The sequence below is a fragment of the Artibeus jamaicensis genome, unplaced genomic scaffold (assembly GCF_021234435.1).
Source record: "Artibeus jamaicensis isolate MK-2021 breed Jamaican fruit bat unplaced genomic scaffold, CSHL_Jam_final contig_797, whole genome shotgun sequence".
Lineage (NCBI taxonomy): Eukaryota > Metazoa > Chordata > Mammalia > Chiroptera > Phyllostomidae > Artibeus > Artibeus jamaicensis.
Genome location: NW_026521977.1, coordinates 8,811,348 through 8,832,150, shown reverse-complemented (window position 1 = coordinate 8,832,150; position 20,803 = coordinate 8,811,348). Strand labels below are relative to the sequence as shown.

The following is a 20,803-nucleotide window of genomic DNA, read 5'->3' as shown; positions in this document are numbered from 1 at the left end:
AAAATCACCTCACTACACAGTGATTTTTTTTCATTCCTTGGAGCTAAAAGTTATTGTTCGCTGCATGGTGATTAACCATTAATTGTCTCATGATGTTTATTCTTTTGTGAAACTGCTGTTTATCCTGATCCAGTTTGAATTTTGTATGTGCACCTTCTCCTTATAAAAAGTATAAGTTATTAAGCTGTTCTAGTTGAAAAAATCATACATTCACATTGTAAAAAAATTAAATAGTACAAAAAGACATACAGTGAAAAAATGTCCCTTCTATGCCAGACACCCAGTTCCCTTTCTCTAAAAGCAAACGCAGTTACCGGTTTCTGGTATAATCTTAGAGGAATGTGTTGTGAATAGACAGGTGCATACGTGAAATGTACATCATACATTATTCTTTACCTTGCTGTTTTACTTATTGGTATGACTCGAAAATGATTACTACATATATACATATGTATGTGTATGTATATATATATCTCATTCTTTTTAACTACTGGGTATACCAAAATTTATTTAACCAGTCCCCTGAATAAGTGACAATTTTTTAGTGAATTAGAACATTTCACAATATGATCGCATTAATATCACAAACTGTACAGAGAAAATAAAGGATGATCTCATAATAACTAAATCTACAACACTGCGTTGGCTGCTGTTAGAGCTACTTAGATGAATAAGAACCCAACCCTGTCTTTAGGAAGCTTAGAGACAGGTCCAGGGGAAGTAGAATGAAAGCACAGGAAAGGATATGGTCATTTTGTCCTGAGAATGGGACAGAATGGGAACTAGAATAGAGGGATGTAGGTGCATGTGAATTGGGGTTACTAAGTATACTATGTAATGTTTGACACATGTAAAAGAATGCATATAATGTATATGTATGTTTTAAAACAGAATAATAGAATATACATTCATGAATCCACACTCAGTTATTAAGAACATTACTGATACCACTGAAGCTGACATAATTATGTCCTGCCCAGACCATCTCCCTATCTTCCTTCTAGATACCACCGCCAGGTCGTTTTTCATCCTGTCTTCTGCTTTGTTTCACAGATAAGTTATGTCCTGGGATAGGTACACTTAGGTCAGCCTTGAAGCCAGAAATGGATTAGAGGCTCCCTCTGCTGGTTTCATGTGTAGATATGAGCTGATTATATTTTTAAGTGATACGACCACAAGAGCAATTATAATTATTATTTTACATTGAGTAGCTATTATGTGTATTAAATGGTTCACATATCTTACCCTGAGAAGGACGTGGTGGTTTTCCAAATTAATAGATGAGAAAGCTGAAAACTAATTTGCTTGTAAGGGCATCTAGTAAGGGCAAAACTGGAGTTTGAACCCTGATCTGCTCCAAAGCTGTGCTTTTGCTCGCTGTGACTTAATTAGATAATTTACCTACAGCACTTACTACAGTAAATTAGCACTGAGTAAATGCTCAGTGAGTGGTAGCTGTCACTATAGTCATCAGCAAGATGGTGGTGAAAACTGACAGAAGGACATGTAAAACTACACTTTGAAGTAAAGCAACATTAGGGTTTGGAAACATAAGAATAGTAGGTGCGTAAGTAAAATTATTCTTTCCAAGTATTTCTGAGACAAATGACAACTACAGTCACATGACATACAAGACCCTTTAGGATCTGTTTCCTCCTTCCTTCTCCAGCTTCACCTTCTGCCCTTCTGCCAGGCCATCTGTGCTAGTCAGACGGTCACCTTGCAGTTCCTGAAGGGCTCGTGCACTCTCATGCCTCCTTGCCTTTGCACCTGATGCTTCCTTTCCCTGAACATTCATTCACTTGACTAATTCCTGCTTGCCCTTCAAGACTAGGCTTGAGTGTCACCTCTCCCAGGAAGCCTTCCTGAATTCTCCTGGTTAAGTAAGTTTATGCCTCTATTATAAACATTATCACGCTATGTTATAACTGCATATTCACCTGTCTGTTCACCCCACTGAGACTGTAAGTTCCTTAGAATGGTCACAATAAATGAATGAAATGATCGATCTTGAAATGAATGAATTTCAGATTCAGATTCATTTCAGTTTCAAATGAATGAATGATCTTGACACTGTCTTGTGACCAAAAGTCATTCGTATTATGGCCCACCAAATTAGACAGTCAGCAAAACATGGACTTCAGAGCAGCTCTTTTCAGCTGTGACACTGAAATCACATGTGAACTGCAGATCACTCATTCAGTGGTGTTGCAGAAATCCAAGGCTGAGCCTCAGAACAGAGTGTTTGGTCATCTGCTTTGGGCATCAGTCTTCTCGAAGGGGTAGGTGTTATATGTGATGGAAAAATGCTATTCCATGGTTGTTTTTCATTAAAATTCTATGATTCAGAGGGTTACTGTTCTTGAGAAGTAGAACCAGAAAGATTAGGGTTGATATTAGATATAACATTTGAAAGGGTTCCTTAAACTAGGATGGATTTACGTTTAGGAAGTTTGACGGGCTGAGCAGTAAATGAACAAAAAATGAAATAATTAAGTCCATCTAAACTTAATTTAAAATTCTAATGACTATCACAAGCAAATGTGAACATTTGGACATTTGAAAGTAGTGAAACTTTCTTCCTCTTTCCAAGTGTTCTTTTCTCATGGCTTAGAGAGGAAAGATGAAGAACTTGATCATTGTGTAATATATAATGGTAGTAATATTCATAATTAATTCCCAGGTGTTGTGGCCTTTGTCTCTTTTTATTCCTACCTTGCCCCTTTTATTCATCTCTCCAGTGTATATAAAGGCTGTATTTCATTTAACATTTTTCTGCAATTTCCTATATACTGTGAATATAGTAATAATGTACCAATATTTTTCTGGAAAGTAAGTCATGTATAATCCTTCTGTTCAAGTAAAACAGTTTTTAAAGTCCCTCAGTCTGTCCACATTTATTTACATTTTTCAAAAAACAATTTTTGGTTTCTGTGTTTTTCAACTTAATGCAAATACGTCTTCCTCTTTGTTGCAAAATACAATTATGGACGGTGTGTGAGGTCAGTTCTGTATTATCTCCTGAGCATTCTTTTTAAAAAAATACATTTATTGAACATATAAACATAAATGTGTTTAAATATGTTAAACATAAACATGTTTTAGAAGGGGATAGAGAGAGAAAGAGAAGCAGAAACACTGATTGGTTGCCTCCTGTATGCACCCCAACCGAGAGTGAACCTGCAACCTAGGTACGTGCCCTGGCTGGAAATCAAACCCCCTGACCTTTGATGTACAGGAAGATGCTCCAACCACTTGAGCCACACTGGCAAGGGCTCTCCTGAAAATTCTTTACCGTGATAAAGAATATGTGTGAGAGGACACAAAAGATGAACAAATGGTCCCTGCCCCCCAGAAGCTTATAATCAATTTGAGGAAGGGAGGCATCTGGATACATTTGGTGTTCTTTGTTACTGGCACGTCTCTAAATGGCCTAATTTTGAATGCAGTTTACAGACTTGCATTTTAAACATAAGATATTCTTATATATCTGAGTGTGTTTTTGTTTTCTTACTCAAATGAAGATTTGTATCAAAGAATGTCTTCACACAGATGAGAAACAGGTGAATATTAGAAAGGTTTAAAAATGTTGACTTTCTGATATGTCCCCTAAAGCAAGGGATATAAAGGAAAGAATAAACAAATGGGACCTCATCAAATTAAAAAGCTTCTGCATGGCTAAAGAAAACAGCATTAAAATCAAAAGAGAACCAACTATATGGAAAAACATATTTGCCAATGATACCTCAGCAGGGGTTTGATCTCCAAAATATATAAAGAACTCACACAACTCCACTCCAGGAAGACAAAAAAAAAACAATTAAAATGGGCAACAGACTTGAACAGACACTTCTCTAAGGGGGTCACACAGAGGGCCCAGAGACATATGAAAGGTGCTCAGCATCACAAGCCATCAAAGAGATGCAATTAAAACTACAATGAGATACCACCTGACACCAGTCAGAATGGCCATCATAAACACATCAACAAACAAGTGTTGGAGAGGATGTGGAGAAAAGTGAATCTAGTGCACAGTTGGTGGGAATGCAGACTGGTGCAGTCACTGTGGAAAATAGTATGGAATTTCCTCAGGAAACTAAAAATGGAACTGCCATTTGACCCAGCAATTCCACTGCTGGGATTATACTCTAAGAATCCTGAAACACCAATTCAAAAGAACCTATGCACCCCAATGTTCATAGCAGCACAATTTACAATCGCTGAGTGCTAGAAGCAACCTAAATGCCCATCAGTAAATGAGTGAATCAAAAAACTGTGGTACATTTACACAAAGGAATACTATGCAGCAGAGAGAAAGGAGCTTCTACCCTTTGTGACAGCATGGATGGAACTGGAGAGCATTATGCTAAGTGAAATAAGCCAGGCAGTGAGGGACAAATACCATATGATCTCACCTTTAACTGGAACATAATCAACAAAAGAAAAAAGCAAACAAAATATAACCAGAGGCATTGAAATTTAGAGCAATCTAACAAGAGCTGGAGGGAGTGGGGAGGGGACAATGGGAGAAAGGGTTTTCAGGAACTACTATTATAGGACACATGGACAAAACCAAGGGGGAGGGTGGCAGCAAGGGAGGGAGATGGGTTGGCTGGGGTTGCAGGGAGTGGTGGGGGAGAAATGCAGACAACTGTAATTGAACAACAATAAAATAATTTTAAAAAACCTAAGAACTAAATAAATAACCTTATACAACTATAAAAATAAAAGTAAATTTAACTTAATTTTTAAAAAGTTGATTTTCAATTCAATATTAAAATGTGATATAAATATTGAGTTCACATGCTCAGCTTTGAATTTTCAATTGTCTTTATAATTGATGTACTAGAGGAAATGGGCAGCACTAATGATGCCCTCAGAAAACAGAACCTCACCTGTCTTAACCATTGTGGAAATCTAGTCCAGAGCAGGTGACCAAATTACTCCCCACCTGGTGACAGAGATTAGTCTGTGTGGTTCCCAGCTGAACAAATGTCATGTGTTTGCAGTACTTGAGGTCCAATTATTCACAGCTTGCTAAGGAAAGAAAGCTTTCTTTGGCCTTGGTAGAGGGCCAAATGGCCCTGGTAGAACTGTTGTTGATGAGAGAGGACAGGGGAGTGGGCTATAAGTAGACATTGGGGATCATGTGTTTTGGGGATCCCAGCTCAAAGTCTTTCTTACTGCAGGTCGTCAGTATAACACACCAGTGTCATCAGTGGAAAATGTAGCTACTGCTAGAAGGGGGGAAATGTTTATTTAATGTTTAATACAGGTACCCTCGACTTCACACAATCATTTATCACACCTTAATCCTGTGAAAGTTACTGACAAAATATAATTAATTTTTTATTTACTTCCAGTGACCAAATGGGATGGCCAAGAAGAAGTAATGAGTCATAACAACGCTCAGGTGCAGCTGTCCACCAGGTAACACTGAGCGTGACTGTGCGTTTCTCCAACTAACAGGCCTGTCCCTCATTGTTGACACGAGCTGTTTACACGGCATGTGCTTTCGAGGCTCCCGTGGACAGAACTAGCTAGTACAGACAAATCCTAAAGTTCAAGAGAACGGTGTTTCTGTTCTTTGATTTCTTATCTGCAAGTGGATCCAAGAGTGCTTTGCAAACTCTAAGACACGCAGTTGGCACTTAAAGGGCAGAACAGGTTCCTGATTTGTAGGCAGAGATTTGCTGCTTCTATTACTTAAACATCTGAGGATATTGAGAATTTTCTGAAATGTTGAAGAGAATTTCTGCATACCATTAAAAATGAATATGTATTTATTAATCACTCATAAATACATTTAGAAATTAGTCCAACACGGATGGATAAGCCATGTTGTAAGTTCAGGCAAAAACAAAGGGTGAAGTGCAGATCCTTGTATCTTGTGCTTTATTCAGAGGCCTTCCAGGGGTCTGTAGGTTGGGCTCTCTATATTTTCATGGCTTTTTTTTTCACCATCACATAATGACATACTTTCCTGCAGTCTAAGTGGTGGAGATTTTTAGCTTTTTAAACCTTCAGCATATGGCCCTGACTGATGTGGCTCAGTGGGTTGGGCATTGTCCCACAAACCCAAAGGTGACCAGTTCAATTCCAGTGGGGGCACGTGCCCGGGTTGCCGGCCAGGTCCCTGGTTGGGGGTGTGTGAGAAGCAAAACCAGTCAATGTTCCTGATTGATGTTTCTCTTGTACAGTGGTGGTTCTCTGTCTCTTTCTCCTTCCCATCCCTTCACTCTATAAATAAATAAGTAAGTAAGTAAATAAATAAATAAATCATTTCCCAAAAAACCTTCAGCTTATGGTTTTTAGAATAAAACCACCGGAAAGACTATTCTTTTATTGAGAAGAATAATGTGTTGTATAATCCACTCTAACCTGATTCTTTATATATTCTTTACAGCTTTTAAAAGGAAGAAATTCAAACATGATTTTAAAATTTATATCTTTTTTTTAGTTACAGAAGAATGTATACTATTATAAAACTTTACTGTAGAAATCTATAAAATAGAAAGTGAAAAGCTGGGGTAATTCCATTCTTGAGAAGCTATCACTTTTAACTGCTTAAATGCCCATATGTTCAAATATTTTTACAATGCTTCTGTAGACATCATTTAAAAAATTATTTTTATATCATTTTTATGTCATTTATATTATCCTATAACTTGATTTGTTTCATTAGTAATAAATCTTGGACATTTTTTCCATATTGTACCTATAAATCTATCCTTCTCAAGAGTTACATGGCACTACATTTGGTAGTTATTTATTTAACCAGTCACTTTTTAAAAAATATTTTATTTAGTTTTTATTTTCAGAGGGAAGGGAAGGGAGGGAGGGAGAGAGGCCGAGAAGCACCGGTGGGTGAGAAAAGCATTGATCTGCTGCTTCTCCCAGGCCCCCAACCTGCGACCTGGCGGCAACCCGGGCTCGTGTCCTTCCTGAAATCCAGCCGGTGACCTTTCTTTCTACAGGATGACGCCCAACCCACTGAGCCAAGCTGGGCAAGGGCTACCCAGTCACTTCTGATGAATTGTTTCCAGAATTCTTTCTGTCTGAAGCAAGGCAAACATGCTTACTGGTTTATCTTCACACGCTTGAGCACGTTGCTGTAGGACAGGTTCCTGGAAGGGGGATTTCTAGGGCAGGTGTGCAAGGTCTCCCCCCTAACAGGTAACTCTCACCAGCAGTTACAGGAATGCCCATTTCTTTGTAGCTTCTCTAAAAGTGGTGACCAATTTTTTAAATATTTGCCAATTTTGCTGGTGTATTTATTATTTTAACTCATATCTAGTTAAATAGTAATGGTGGTGGTGAGCATCTTTTTATGTTATTATTTCCCTCTGTGAACTGCCTGTTTGACATTTTAAGAAAAACCCTAATCATTAGTTTATCTGTAGGTTTTCCTAATAATTACTCTATAGTTCTTATTTCTGCATTATAAAAATATGTAATTAATACCTTAACTAGAAAGTAAACCTAAATGTGTATTTTGTTCATTTTCTGAGGTTGTTTTTTTGTTTTTGTTTTTTCATAACCTAGAGCCATGGAATTATTAAGGGAAAAAGGTCAAAGATCCTGGTCTGTTGGACTATCAGTAGCTGACCTGGTTGACAGTCTTATAAATGATAAAAAGAAAGTGCATTCTGTATCAGTTTTAGCAAAGGTAATTCCTATTCTCATTCTCTCATCATATTTTTAAAATTTTGTTACTAGTATAAAACCAGAAAAAGTGCTATTCACCCTGTAACCGAGTGTCTTCAATAGCACCAGCTTTTCAAGTGACATCTGGGAGGAGGCAGCTCAGTCTAAGCCCTATCCCACTGGCCGTGGGAGTTCTGGACTCCTGCCGCGTTTCTCCTCCCCACATGTAACTTCAGGGAATTCCCAGGAAGCATTCATGTATTCCATAAACATCTCGCGGTTGTCATTTACCACCTCCGGCAGCCAGGTCACCCCAGACCGCACTGGTCATCAGTCTGCACTCTCCAGTTCAGCATGTCCTTACCACTTCATCCCAAGTGTAAAGTCCCTAAAGGGCAGCTAAGACCAGACACAAATGTTTAACCAAATATTCTGGAAAACGTAGGAGTACCAGGAGAAATAAAACACGGAAAGGAAAATGTAACGCAGATTTGCGTGTTTCACTGCACCCAGGGCCCAGGCTGTGCCCCTCCCTGGGAATCTACTCTGATGCCTTGGCCCCCCGTCCTGCTCCCCGCATTGCAGGGGGCCAGCTCCCTTCCCACGAGGGGCACGTTTCTGACCAGTCCCTCCTGTCTCACAATTTCTGAAACAATAGCTTGAGTTCAGAAAACAAATGAACAATTTTTTTAAAAAGTTCAACTGTATCACTTGGTACTAGGGCTATAAAAGCGAGAAAGTAACCATACTTATGATACTAACTTCTTTGCAGTGATTCAGCTGTATTATAATCTAATTTTATTCATTTCAGGGATATTATGGTATAAATAGTGAAGTGTTTTTAAGTTTGCCTTGCATCCTTGGAAGCAGTGGGGTATCTGAAGTCATCAGAAGCACAGTGAACGAGGACAGAGTGACTGAGAAGCTCCAAGGCAGTGCATCATCGCTCCACGATCTCCAACAGCAGCTAAAACTTTGAGCCTAAAGTTCAGAGTTACCTGAAAGGAAAGGTCATTTAGTTTTGCCAACACATATAGGGTTGAGAAATTCTGTATCTTATTACTTATCCTTACAAACTGCTTGGTTAAGGTAGATGGTTTTTTGCTTAGTTTTGTAATTTAAATTCTTAGGGAGTTACATAATGGGGGGGTCCAATTTTCTTTATTGTTCTTGGGATATCTGTATCATTTTTTAAACTTGTAGCAGAGATAAACACTGCAGTATGCATCATGTAAAATTCTGTATCCTCAACTAAAAGCACATTCAGCACTTTGGGAATATTTTGAAAGTAATATATTTTCAGAAGACCATTACTCCCTGACAGTTACAGTAAACGTGATGACCTGAAGGTCCATTCTGGATTTAGGAAATCTGTGCTAAGTATGCATTCAAAGGATCCACAGTTCAAGGTATTGCTTCCTCTTTAAAATACAGTTGGCAGTAATGGTAGTAAAGTATTTTGTTTTCCCTCTTCAATTAATTAGCTACCAAATATGGAAAATAATTTATATGTACTTTAAAATAGTAAAGGGGAAAATGAAAAAATTTTTAAATATATGAAGACAAAGTATAGTTTAACTTCCATTGGGACTGTCCTTTTTGAAATTTTTTATAATCTCTTTCTGGACTATATCCGATCTCTAATATCATAAACTAACTCACTGTAATATTAGTAGAATCATAGAGAAATGTGCATTTTGATGGTGAACAAAAGCCAAGCAGTTTAGTTTAAAGCTGAAACATGAGGGGGAGAGGCTAGACGGACTGGTTATTCTGAGCAGACCCTTTAATGACTCCAAGAGAAATGATCAGAGTCCGTCCACTTTGATGCTGGGTCGACAACAGTACGTTCGCATGCGAAAGATGGCCTGTTGTCACTAAGGTGGCGTGCAACTAACAGTGACAGCTAACATCAGCACTTCTTCTATTTCAGGAAGTGTGATGAGCACTTTATTAGTTTACTGAATCTTCAACAGTAGCCCATCGAGGTAGGGACTGTTATCATTATCATTTTATAAAGCAGGGAATTGAGCTTTAGTGACCAAGATCTCATGGTTGAAGGGTGTTTATCCACATAACTTCTCTTTTTTCTAACTGCTAGAAGAGGGAAAAGACCTAATAGCAAAAATAGTCACCACCACAGTAAAGCTGGGATTCTCTACTCTTCTGTTCCCACATAGGAGCTGACTTTTTTCCAACATTGTTTTTAGAAACATTAATTCCCTGACTTCCCAGACTTGCCCTCAGCAAGCAGCAGGGGGTGGGCAGTATGCACCGAAGTAGGTGTGTATTTATTTGGTCATTCAGGGAGTATTGACTGGGAGCCTACTATGTAGCAGGCACTGCAGTTTTAGGTACTCCAGATACAGTGGTGAGCAAACCTGGACTAGGTTTGTACAAGCCCTTGTGTTCCTTATAATTTAGTATGGGAGACATAATAATCAAATGTCACAAATAAATGTGCAATTGAAGGTGTAGTAATACTGTGAAGAAGTCCAGGTGCTTTGAAAGCACATCCTAAGTGAATCCATACCTGGTCAGAGAGAGGTAGGAGCCCAGTGGTCTATAAGGGGAGGTATATCCTAGACAGAGAGGAAACAGTCAAACTAATGTTGATTTAGTATAATAACAGATGCTTATAAAGATGAGCTTAAATCATTAAGGAAAGGTGAAATTGTATCACATCCTATGTTTAAGAAAGTGGTAAGGTATTTAATATGTTTGGAAGGATTTGAACCAGAATTAACTAGTATAAAATCCTTAGACACTTGAAGAGAGGAGCTTTAGTTCTGTGTAAGTTCACTAGATGGAAAGATTATTTCGGTGTTACTCTAAAAATGTATCCTCATTGCCCATTTGCATGAGGTAGGAAAGTAAAACTGAAAGAACAATTGCTGTTTTTTAGAAACACAACTAGCCTTTTTAAATATCAGACATCTAATGAGAAATTAGGTAATTTCTACTATTTAATATGCTCTTAAACAATAACCTAACTACAAGACACTGTATTATAGATGAATTGCCAAGAATTCACTACATTAATTATAAAAGAATCATGTCAGTACAAATACCTACTGAACATCTGTTATTCGAAGTACTGTGTTAGAATCTGAATATCCAAGCAGTAACAGCTCTTGCCCTACAGAAGCCCATTGTGGCAGACTCCAGCCAGCAGAGTCAGCGGAGTCCGCCTGTTGTGGCTGACAGTGAGAATAAATGCACAGGTGACAACAATCCTGTGGAGAAAAAGGGAACAGGCACGGCTACTCTTTTAAGGGGAGAGTGTCGATGGATGCCTCTGCCTACTCCCTCAAGAAGAGAGCGTGTCGACCCTTGCCTAGACAGGCTTTTATTGTTTTCCTGGGGTCTTACATCAGCGAAAGATTTATTATCTATTACATAGAATATTATTGTCTACATTTTAGGAACAATCAAGGAAATGAAAATAACATGCAGAGGGGAATGGCAATGAGCTGATTAGCTCTGTCCTTGGGAAAATTCACACAGCCTTTGGAAGTTACCTTGAAGATAGACAATACACATTTGTTGTTTTAGACCAGGGTGGAGTTTTAGCAAGAGCAAGCCATAATGGTCTGTATGCATTTTCTAGGCCTGATTCCCACGGGAAAACTCAGTTTGAAGGTCTGGCTCCTGCCTACCATTTCGCTTCTGTAGGTTTTCCATACAGAGCTGAGTCACATTGGCCAGACTTAAACAAACTGGTCCCCTACAGCCCATGATATAGAAGTAATTCTATCAGATAGCTCCTCGAATGTTGAATATTATCAATCATGTTTTCTACATTCCATATAAAAGTCGAAAAGCAGTACCCCCACCACCTCACTATGATTTGGTGATAATTGACACTCATGATGCTGCTATTAAGTTTCACTTTTTTATTTTTCCCCAAATCATGCAATGTCCCTTGTTATGATTTTTAGTGGAGCTTGAATTAAAGCGACTTTGATATTGTAGCAGAAATAAATGTTTTATTTTTCCAGTTTTACATTGTAAAGTGAATAAAATTAACTTTGACTTTAAAATCTCCAGAAGATTCCTAATTTGTTGAATGGAAGGAAATTTATTCAAATTGAAGAGGAAGATTCATATAATTCTGTGGTTCCCAAGATATTTAGGCGGTTTTTTTTTTGTTTTGTTTCAAGTATCTTCAATGCAAAATGAAGAGACTGGATTTTGTTGTTTTCAAGCTTTAAAAAGATTATTTTTAGCAAGAAAACTTTTAAAGCAATGTATTACCTGCACTCCCTCAATCGATAAAAGCAAGGTTGCTCTAAGTGAAGGAACTCCTGAGTAAGCTGTGGCTCTAAGAATAATCTGAAAACCACATTGGAGACAATTGTACTTAACAAGAATAAAAAAAGTTAGAAAAGCACATTGCTTTTAAAAACATGAAAGAGGTACAGTGGCAAGATAGAATGCCATGCAGTTTTGTTTGACTGGAGCTGTGCGCTTTACTAACATGTCCATATTAAAAAAAATACCTATTGGAGTAATTTTTATTGGTGTATGTGTGCAACAATTTGTAATAATGCTTCCACGTGGTTTCAGTTATGACTTCTGAGTATGTGACCTTCACTGAGGTGCTAGTTTAGAAGGGAATTAATGCTACAGCCTCTTCATTAGCACTAGGCTAAAATCATCCAAATTACCATACATCATTAAACCAAATTTTACGCTGTATTTAATGACATTGTACTTAAAATGGGTGATATGCAATGACCAGCATGACTAGTTCTTCATGAATGACTATGAAGAACTCTTATTGGTGGTAGAAATGCAATTAAGATCAAGTTCTCTTGTGCAGCACACAGCAATGAGCATCTGAAGATAAGCCTGCCCCTCAAAGACTTGGACTTGGACACAAACACAGTGCAAGGTAAAATGCAGCCTGTATTATCATTTATGTCTGGGTTCAGAGCAGAATTTCTGACTCAGGGGAAAGGTTTCCTGAAGAAATAACTCCCATGCTTTCTGTGAAACCAGTGCTCTGCACTTTTCCTCGTTAATGTAGTATTAAGAACTTTTAAGCTTCAAACAAAAACCCTGATAATCAGAGAGACCCTGGGCATCATCTTGGAGCTGTTAAAAAACTATGGCCAGAGCTAAACATGCACTTGCCTCCTAATATGACAAGGGCAAGTCAGTGGCAGAGTTTTCTGACTCCCAGTCCAGTGCCCTCCCATTTAATGAATCGGTCATTCAAGCTCATTGACAAGACCTTCCCAGTGTATGTCCCCTCCCTGCACCTGCTCCCCTACTCCAAGAGCAACTGTGAACACCTGACGATATTGTCCCAGCCCAGAGTTTCCACCGTCGGAACGAGCAGCCCTCATCATTGGGACCCGACCGCACCCGAGCACCGGGCGAGTGGTAACAAACCCTGCTTCAGGTATTACCTCGGAAGTGACGTAAAGGAAGCGGAAGGTCTGTCGTGGCTGCCGACTTCCTGTTGTTAGAGGCGGGGGGTGGGGGCCTGGCCACTTGGTGTGCTGCTGTGTGGGGCGGCCTGGGGCAGCCCCGGAGCGGCTGACCCCCTGCCTACGGGGATAGAAGCCGCAAGGTGGCCGCCATGGCGGTGTCGGAGAGCCAGCTCAAGAAGATGGTGTCCAAGGTGAGGCCGCGACGCGTTCGCCACCCGACCCGCCCACCGCTCCCTTCCCTGCGGGACGGGCCTGACCCGACCCGGTCCACTGAGCCTCCCCGGCGGGCCGGGACCTCCAGTGTGGCCCTCGGGCGCCTTTGCGCCTCCTAGTTCTCAGATCCCTGTCGCTTAGTGCCGGAACCTCGATACAGGACCCGGGAAGGTCGGGGGCGGCGACCGTCAACAAAGGCATGGAGCGGAGGCCGTCTGCCACCTGCCGCCTGCCCTCCACTCTCCCGGTTGAGTTTGGAGCAGTCGTTGGGGCAATACAGTTTTCGATTTCATTTTCGTTTTTATAAACACAAAGGGAAGGTTGTACTTAATTCTCGATCGGGGGCACACCTCCACGCCAGAAGGAATCCGTCAGTCTTCGTCCTTCCCTCCCGGGCCCCCAGAGATTGTGTCTTTTTCAGTTTTGTATTCTTCACACAGCTCAATACCTGACCCGCGGGAGATGAGTAACTGTTGGTTGAATAGGCTCGATTTTCATTAAAAAGCGTCCAAAGAATCCAAAATACCAATACCTCACCACCTCGGGTAAAATAAATAGAATCGCATTACCATTTCAGGGACTTTGATTTGCTAAGAGTAACTATTTTTTATTTTTTTAATTTCACTTTTTCAATTACAGTTTACATTCAGTATTATTTTCTGTTAGTTTCAGGTGCACAGCATAGTGATGAGACAATTATACAGTGTCATTACAATATTATCGACGGTGTTCTCTATGCCGTACATCCCTGTGACTATTCTGTGAATACCCATTTGTACTTTTTCATCCTTTCACCTTGTTCACCCAGCCCCCCAACCCCCCTCACTTGTGACAACCATCACCCTGTTCTCTGCATCCTTGAATCTGTTATATTTTGTTTGTTCGTTTATTTTGTTCTTTAGATTCCACATGAAAATGAAACCATATAGTATTTGTCTTTCTCTGACTTATTTCTCTTAGCATAATATCCTCTAGGTCCATCTATGTTGTCACAAATGGTACCGTTCCATTCTTTTTAATGGCCATGTAATATTCTATCACATATATGCACCACCTCTTTTTTATCCATTTGTCTACTGATGGGCACTTGGGCTGCTTCCATATCTTGGATGTTGTGGCTAATGCTGCAATGAACATAGGGGTTCTAATGTTTTTTTCAAATTAGTGTCTTGAGTTTGTTCTGATACATACCCAGCAGTGAAATTGCTGGATCATAAGGCAGGTCCATTTTTAATTTTTGAGGGACCTCCAGTTTTCCACAGTGGCTGCACTGGTCTGCATTCCTACCAGTAGTGCTGACTTTCCTCCATGTCCTTGCAGACACTTGTCATTTGTCGATTTATTGATGATAGCCATACTGTCAGGTACGAGGTGATATCTCATTGTGGTTTTAATTTGCATTTCTCTGATGATTAGAGACTTTGAGCATCTTTTCATGTCTGTTAGCCATAAGAATAACTGTCCTTGATTGTATGCTTCATATAATGTGAATTTGTTTGCTTCGAACTTAATTTATAATTTTCATAGTTCAAGACCGGTGTATTTTTTTTTCACTTTTAAAAAAACAGATAGGAATTGTGTCTATTAAAGTTGTGAATTGTTTTGATAATTACCTCAAATGTGGCACTCGATACCAGAGCGAACTGGGTGGGTTTTTCTCCCCCCCGAATTTACCAGACCTGATCAGAATGGGGTATATTCTGATATACCTTATTGTATATCGAGAGTTGAATCTCCTGTAGTTCACTGGGTCGGCTTTGTCAAAGCAAGAATGATAGAAATGAAGTAACATAAACACTTTTCGATGTTAATAAAACACACTATTATATATAAACTTATTTCTTGGAAAAAATTTTCTAGTCCATAGTGTTTGATTAAAAAGAACATAAACTCTAGAAAAAGTGACAGCTTTCAAAATACTGCTTCTCTTGGTTGTCTAGTATCTTCAAGGCTTTTTGATTTTCTCTTGATAAAGTAGTTATCCTTAATTATAGATAAAGTTTTGGGGAGCCCTAGAAGAATATGGCCCAGATCTATGTTACAACATTTATATACATACATCACTTTTTAAAAAACAGTATATTGTTTTACAAACTGTGTAACTGAAGAGTATCTGTCATGCCATTTTTCATCTTTAGATTGATAGCATAGTATTAAATATTTATATAGAAGGACAAGAATATTCAAATATTGGTTTTGAATACTTTTTTTGGATTTTTTTTGAGGGAGGGAGAAAGAGAGGGAGAGAGACATCAGTGTGGGAGAGATAAATCAATTGGTTCCCTCTCTCAACCCTCCAGCGAGGGAACCTGGTCTGCACCCAGGCATGTATCCTGACTGGGCATTGAACCAGTGACCTTTTGGTTCACAGACCAGTGCTCAGTCCATTGAGCCACACCAGCCAGGGCCAAATACTGGTTTTGAATTTTAAAAACCATAATTAAGATTCCCAGCCTTCCTGTAGAGGAACTTGTCTTCCTCTCCCTTCAATTTCTTTTGATGCAAAGAACGAAAAGGGTGTAGGGAAGAGGTGGGACAGGGCATTCTACCCATCTTTTGGTTCTTGGACCAATATCTGAAAAACTGAGCCTCCTACAAGTGATGATGTCAGTTCTGAGTATCAGCATCTTTTCTATCCAGCCTATAAATATCCAGCCTGTAGAAGCAATATGTGAAATTTTGTCCTGCTGGTGGAGGGTTAGCTTCGGGTGTTATTCTTTCGGTTAGGTGTGGTTCAGTGTAGGGATTGCTAGCCAGGACCGTAGACACATTCCTAGGGTGATGGTCCTTTATTCTTTATTGTGGGACTGACGCACCCATCATGGTGCTTTGGGCCACCTGCTTTGACTTACGTCTTGTTTTTTATTGTATTGTATAAGTGACATATAACATATTTTTATATATTATTACAGATAATTTTTTCCTTTGAACACTATCTTAGCTGCCAACTTAAATATAACTTTTTAGTTAACACCCTTCTCTATCATAAGTCCATCTTTACACAAATAACTTTCTACCTTCAATTTTTCACATAGGCAGTTATCCGTATTCTTACGTAGTGTGTCTATGGCATTCCTAGAGGTGGAGTCACTACCGCATAGGTAAAAGAGAGCTGTCATTAAAGATTGCTATGTGCCTCACACTGTTTGAGGTTTTGGGGATACAAAAGTGAACAGAGGAAATGACTACACTCTGAGAATTTAAATTCTCATAGAAGACAATAAAGAACTCAAATACATTAAGTAGTATGTTGGAAGGTGATACGTGCTTTGGAGAAAAGTAAAGCAGGGGAGGGAAATAATAGAAGAGCGCTAGGGGGTGAAGATGAGATGGGTTACAGTTTTAAGGAATGGTAAAGGAAGGCCTTTATGAGAAGATCTGTTTGAGCAGAGACCTGAGAGAGGTGAGGGTGCAAACTGGAACATTCTGAAGTAAGAACATTCCAGAAAGAAGGAAAAACAAGTGCAGAGGGCCTGAGACAGAAGCTTGTTATGCATGATTGAGCAACAGCAAAGGAGGTGAAGGGAGAAAGTATTGGTAGGTAAAGGTGTGAGAGACTTCGGAGGGTCTTGGAGGCCTTTGTAAGGACTTTGGCATTTACTTGGAGTGTGATGGGAAGACTAGACTGTAGGAGATTAACAGGGGAGGCAGAGATACCTGTAAAGAGGCTGTTGCAATAATGGTGGCCTGTGGAGGTAGTTAGAAGAGATCAGATTCTGGATATTTTTGAAGGGAGAGCTAACAGGATTTTCACCTGTAAATGTGAAGTAAAGAGAGGCATCAGGTATCGTTTCCAGGTCTTTGGTTTTGAGTAGCTGGAAAGATGTTGATATGGAAGACTTTGAAAAGGGTTCAATTTGGGGAAAGATAAGGAATTCAGTTCTTTTTTTTTTAATTCATTTTTTTATTATCTTTTATTTTTTATTGATTATGCTGTTACAGTTGTTCTATTCCCCCCCTTCATTCCCCTCCACCCTACCCCCCCGTCCCCACCATTACCCCCCCTTTAGTTTATGTCCATGTGTCTCAAGTCCTTTAGATTCTATATTTCCCATGCTATTCTTGCCCCCCCCCATCTATTTTCTATCTACTGTCTATGCTACTTATTTTCTGTACCTTCTCCCCCCTTCTCCTCCTCCCACTCCCCTGTTGCTAACCCTCCTTGAGATCTTCATTTCTGTGTTTTCACTCCTGATCTAGCTGTCCTTTTAGTTTGCTTTCGTTTTAGGTGTGGTTGTTAATAACTGTGAGCTTGTTGTCCTTTCACTGTTCATGTTTCTTTAACTTCTTTTTCTTAGATAAGTCCCTTTAACATTTCATATAATAAGGGCTTGGTGATGATGAACTCCTTGAATTTGATCTTATCTGAGAAGCACTTTATCTGTCCTTCCATTCTGAATGAAAGTTTTGCTGGATAGAGCAATCTTGGTTGTAGGTCTTTGGATTTCATGACTTGGAATACCTCTTTCCAGCCCCTTCTTGCCTGTAAGGTCTCTTTTGAGAAATCAGCTGACAGTCTGATGGGGACTCCTTTGTAGGTGACTGTCCCCTTAGCTCCTGCTGCTTCTAGGATTCTCTCCTTCATTTTAATTTTGGCTAAGGTAATGATGATGTGCCTTGGTGTGTTTCTTCTTGGGTCCAACTTCTTTGGGACTCTCTGAGCTTCCTGGATTTCCTGGAAGTCAATTTCCTTTGCCAGATTGGGGAAATTCTCCTTTATTATTTGTTCAAATAAGTTTTCCACTGGTGGCTGTGCCTTTCCCCCTTCTGGCACCCCTATAATTCGGATGTTGGAGCGTTTAAAGATGTCCTGGAGGTTCCTAAGACTCTCCTCATTTCTTTGAATTCTTGCTTCTTGACTCTTTTCTGTTTGGCCATTATTTGCTTTCTTCTGGTCCACTCCATTGATTTGAGTCCCAGTTTCCTTTTCATTGCTATTGGTTTCCTGTGCAATTCCCTTCACTTCAATTAGTTTTGCCTTCATATGTTTGTCTAATTTGTGGCTATAATCAACCAGTTCTGTGAGGATCCTGATGACCAGTGTTTTAAATTGTGCGTCTGAGAGTTTTGCTATTTCTTCATCGCTTAGATTTATAGGCTCTGGAGCTTTGCGATCTTCTTGAGCCATTTTTGGACTGTTCGTGCCCTTTAAGTGTGAGGAGTGGCGCCTTGGACTCCCAGGTTGCTGGGTTGTGATGCTGTATGTGGGGGCGTGGTCAGAGCGGGGAAATGGCGGCCCTCTCTGCTGTTTCGTGCTGCTGGCTGAGGAGCAGAGGCTTAGGTGGTTCCCCAGGGCCGGGCCACTCAGAGTCGCTGGGTTATGACGCTGTATGTGGAGGTGGGGTCAGAGCAGGGAAATGGCGGCACCCTCTGATGCCGCTTGCTGTGGGGACCCGCTGGGTTCCGGTCCAATTGCCCACTCCCTCGCTTGTCTGTGCGCACAAATGCGCGACCACAGTCAACCCTCAGCCCTGCTCCCTCGCTGTTTCCCCCGCGGTCGCTTGCTTGGTCGCTCCCTTGGTAGCTCACTAGGTCCAACCCTGTGCCTGGATTCCGCGCGCCTGAGTCTGTCTGACTGAGTTTTCCTGTGCAACCCCGCTCCACCAGCTGTTGGTTTCGCCCCTTACCGGTCAGGCTGAAGAATTTGTTGTTATCAGACTTCCGAAAAGTTCAATTTTCTGTGTTCTGGCTGTGTTTTCTGTTGCTAATATTTAGTTGTCTCTAAACTTGGTTGTGTGAGAAGGCACCGCGTCTCCACCTCTGCCTCCGTCTTGGCAGAAGTTCTGCATTTTCTTTCTTATTGTTTATCAGTCTTTGCGCTAATCTCTGAAATTTCTTTGACTTTACATTCAAATCCTTCTATTGCATGTTTTCTTTCTACTCTTACATTTTTTATGTCCAAAGTCGTTTCTTTTCTGTGTGTCCTCACACTACAGAGCAGAAAGAGTTGGTTCCCCGGGCGCTAGCGGAGCTAGGCACTAAACACTGAGAATTGCCATGGAGAAGTATTGGCTATTTTGATGAATGGTGCCGCCCAGGAGAACGGGAAGCAGATGCTCAAAAGTACGAACTTCCCAGTGGCGTTTCGGTTACAAATTATATAGAGCACAACCACAAGATACTTTGGGTTAGGGTTTTGGATTCATGCTGGGAGCTGATTGGTCAGAGGTGAGGTAAGGGTAAATCTTTTGTTCAGGTTGAGGATAGTTCTGAATTCTTTTCCAGCCCAGAGTCCCTTGGTCCTATGGTCCTATCTCATGGGAAAGTAGCCAGAGGGACATTCCATCTTTGAGCTCAGGTCTTGAAACATAACCTAGGACCTTGTGATCGTTAGTCAGGTCCTGGCTACTATCTGTGCTGCCTTGGGGAATTGCTGATTATGGGGGCGAAAGTTTGGTCTCTGAGTGGGTGTACGTATAGAGAGAGATATGATTTCTAGAGCTAGGATTTAATACTGAATTTAAGCCAAGACAGAAAGCCTGTTTCATTTGTTTCATGGGTACAGTGTCATTTCTTTTTTCTTTGAAGTTATTGATCCTAGTCCTTTTTGAAATTTTCTTCTGCTTCTTGAGTTATTTTTGTTACTACTTAGTTTCTTTTCTGTTTGTTTTGGTCTCTGACATGCTTCTGGAGTCTCTCTGAATAGCTAACCGCCCCTTTTTAGGAGAGAAACAGTGAAAGCTGATTGAAAGCTTTGTGTGCCTGGGTGGAGTTTCTCAACTGGTGAGCTTCTGTATACAGTGTTTTGATCAGATGGGGGACCCCATCTTCTGACCTCCTAACCTGCCAAGAGCATGTAAGCCAGGTTCCTAGTTTTCCTTTCTTTCTTCCGCCTTTCCCTACCCCCCCCCCCCCCCAGGTTTCTAGTTTTCTGTAGTTAAGTGGTACAAGGCAGAAATGTGAAAATACAATACAGCAAATGATAAATTATAAAATAGTTGGTATTTACAATATATGCTGGAATTTGAAGGAAGGGGCTAAAAGGAATTCTAGAAAAGGATTCACAAAGAAAAGGGAGAGAGATGTGTGCTAGATTTTTGAGACTTACGAAGATTTGGTTTGGTAGAGGACCATTTAAGTTGGAAAAGCTCAAATGGAGTCAAGCAAAGGATTTGAATAGGTAGCAGGAGAGAAAGTTACTGAGGTTCTTCCAGGCTTTAATGTTAGTGATTAGTCAGAACCATTGTACTTTTAACAGTGCTATCAGGAAAATAAGATTTTTAAAAAATTAATCTAACAGTAAAATAGGTATGTTGGTTTTAAACTAAATTCTTATATGATTTTCCTTTCCAGTACAAATACAGAGACCTGACTGTACGTGAAACTATCAATGTTATTGCGTTATACAAAGATCTCAAGCCTGTATTGGATTCATATGGTGAGTTTACATAATGAAATATCAATTACTATACTTTGAGTTTACTTCTCTTGTTAATGATTGTAGGTTTCCCATTTCCCTTCTTAAGATTGTTGTTTTTTCCATTGTAGGACTAAATCTTTAC

General features: G+C 40.0%; 2 protein-coding genes across 7 annotated transcripts in view; both read left to right on the top strand.

Annotated features, from left to right (window-relative positions):
* UEVLD (UEV and lactate/malate dehyrogenase domains) overlaps positions 1 to 10,868 on the top strand; it is a 47,547-nt gene extending 36,679 nt beyond the window's left edge. For all 5 annotated transcript variants that reach the window (XM_037150522.2, XM_037150520.2, XM_053673072.1 and 2 more), the window contains 3 exons: positions 5,364 to 5,430; positions 7,546 to 7,669; positions 8,459 to 10,868. In XM_037150522.2, the coding sequence (XP_037006417.2) occupies positions 5,364 to 5,430; positions 7,546 to 7,669; positions 8,459 to 8,626 (359 nt within the window). In that variant the 3' untranslated portion in view covers positions 8,627 to 10,868. The remainder of the gene's footprint in view (positions 1 to 5,363; positions 5,431 to 7,545; positions 7,670 to 8,458) is intronic.
* A 2,244-nt stretch (positions 10,869 to 13,112) lies between these two features.
* TSG101 (tumor susceptibility 101) overlaps positions 13,113 to 20,803 on the top strand; it is a 42,580-nt gene continuing 34,889 nt past the window's right edge. For both annotated transcript variants that reach the window (XM_037150519.2, XM_037150518.2), the window contains exons 1-2: positions 13,113 to 13,279; positions 20,595 to 20,679. In XM_037150519.2, coding sequence (XP_037006414.2) covers positions 13,238 to 13,279; positions 20,595 to 20,679 — 127 coding nt within the window. In that variant the 5' untranslated portion in view covers positions 13,113 to 13,237. The remainder of the gene's footprint in view (positions 13,280 to 20,594; positions 20,680 to 20,803) is intronic.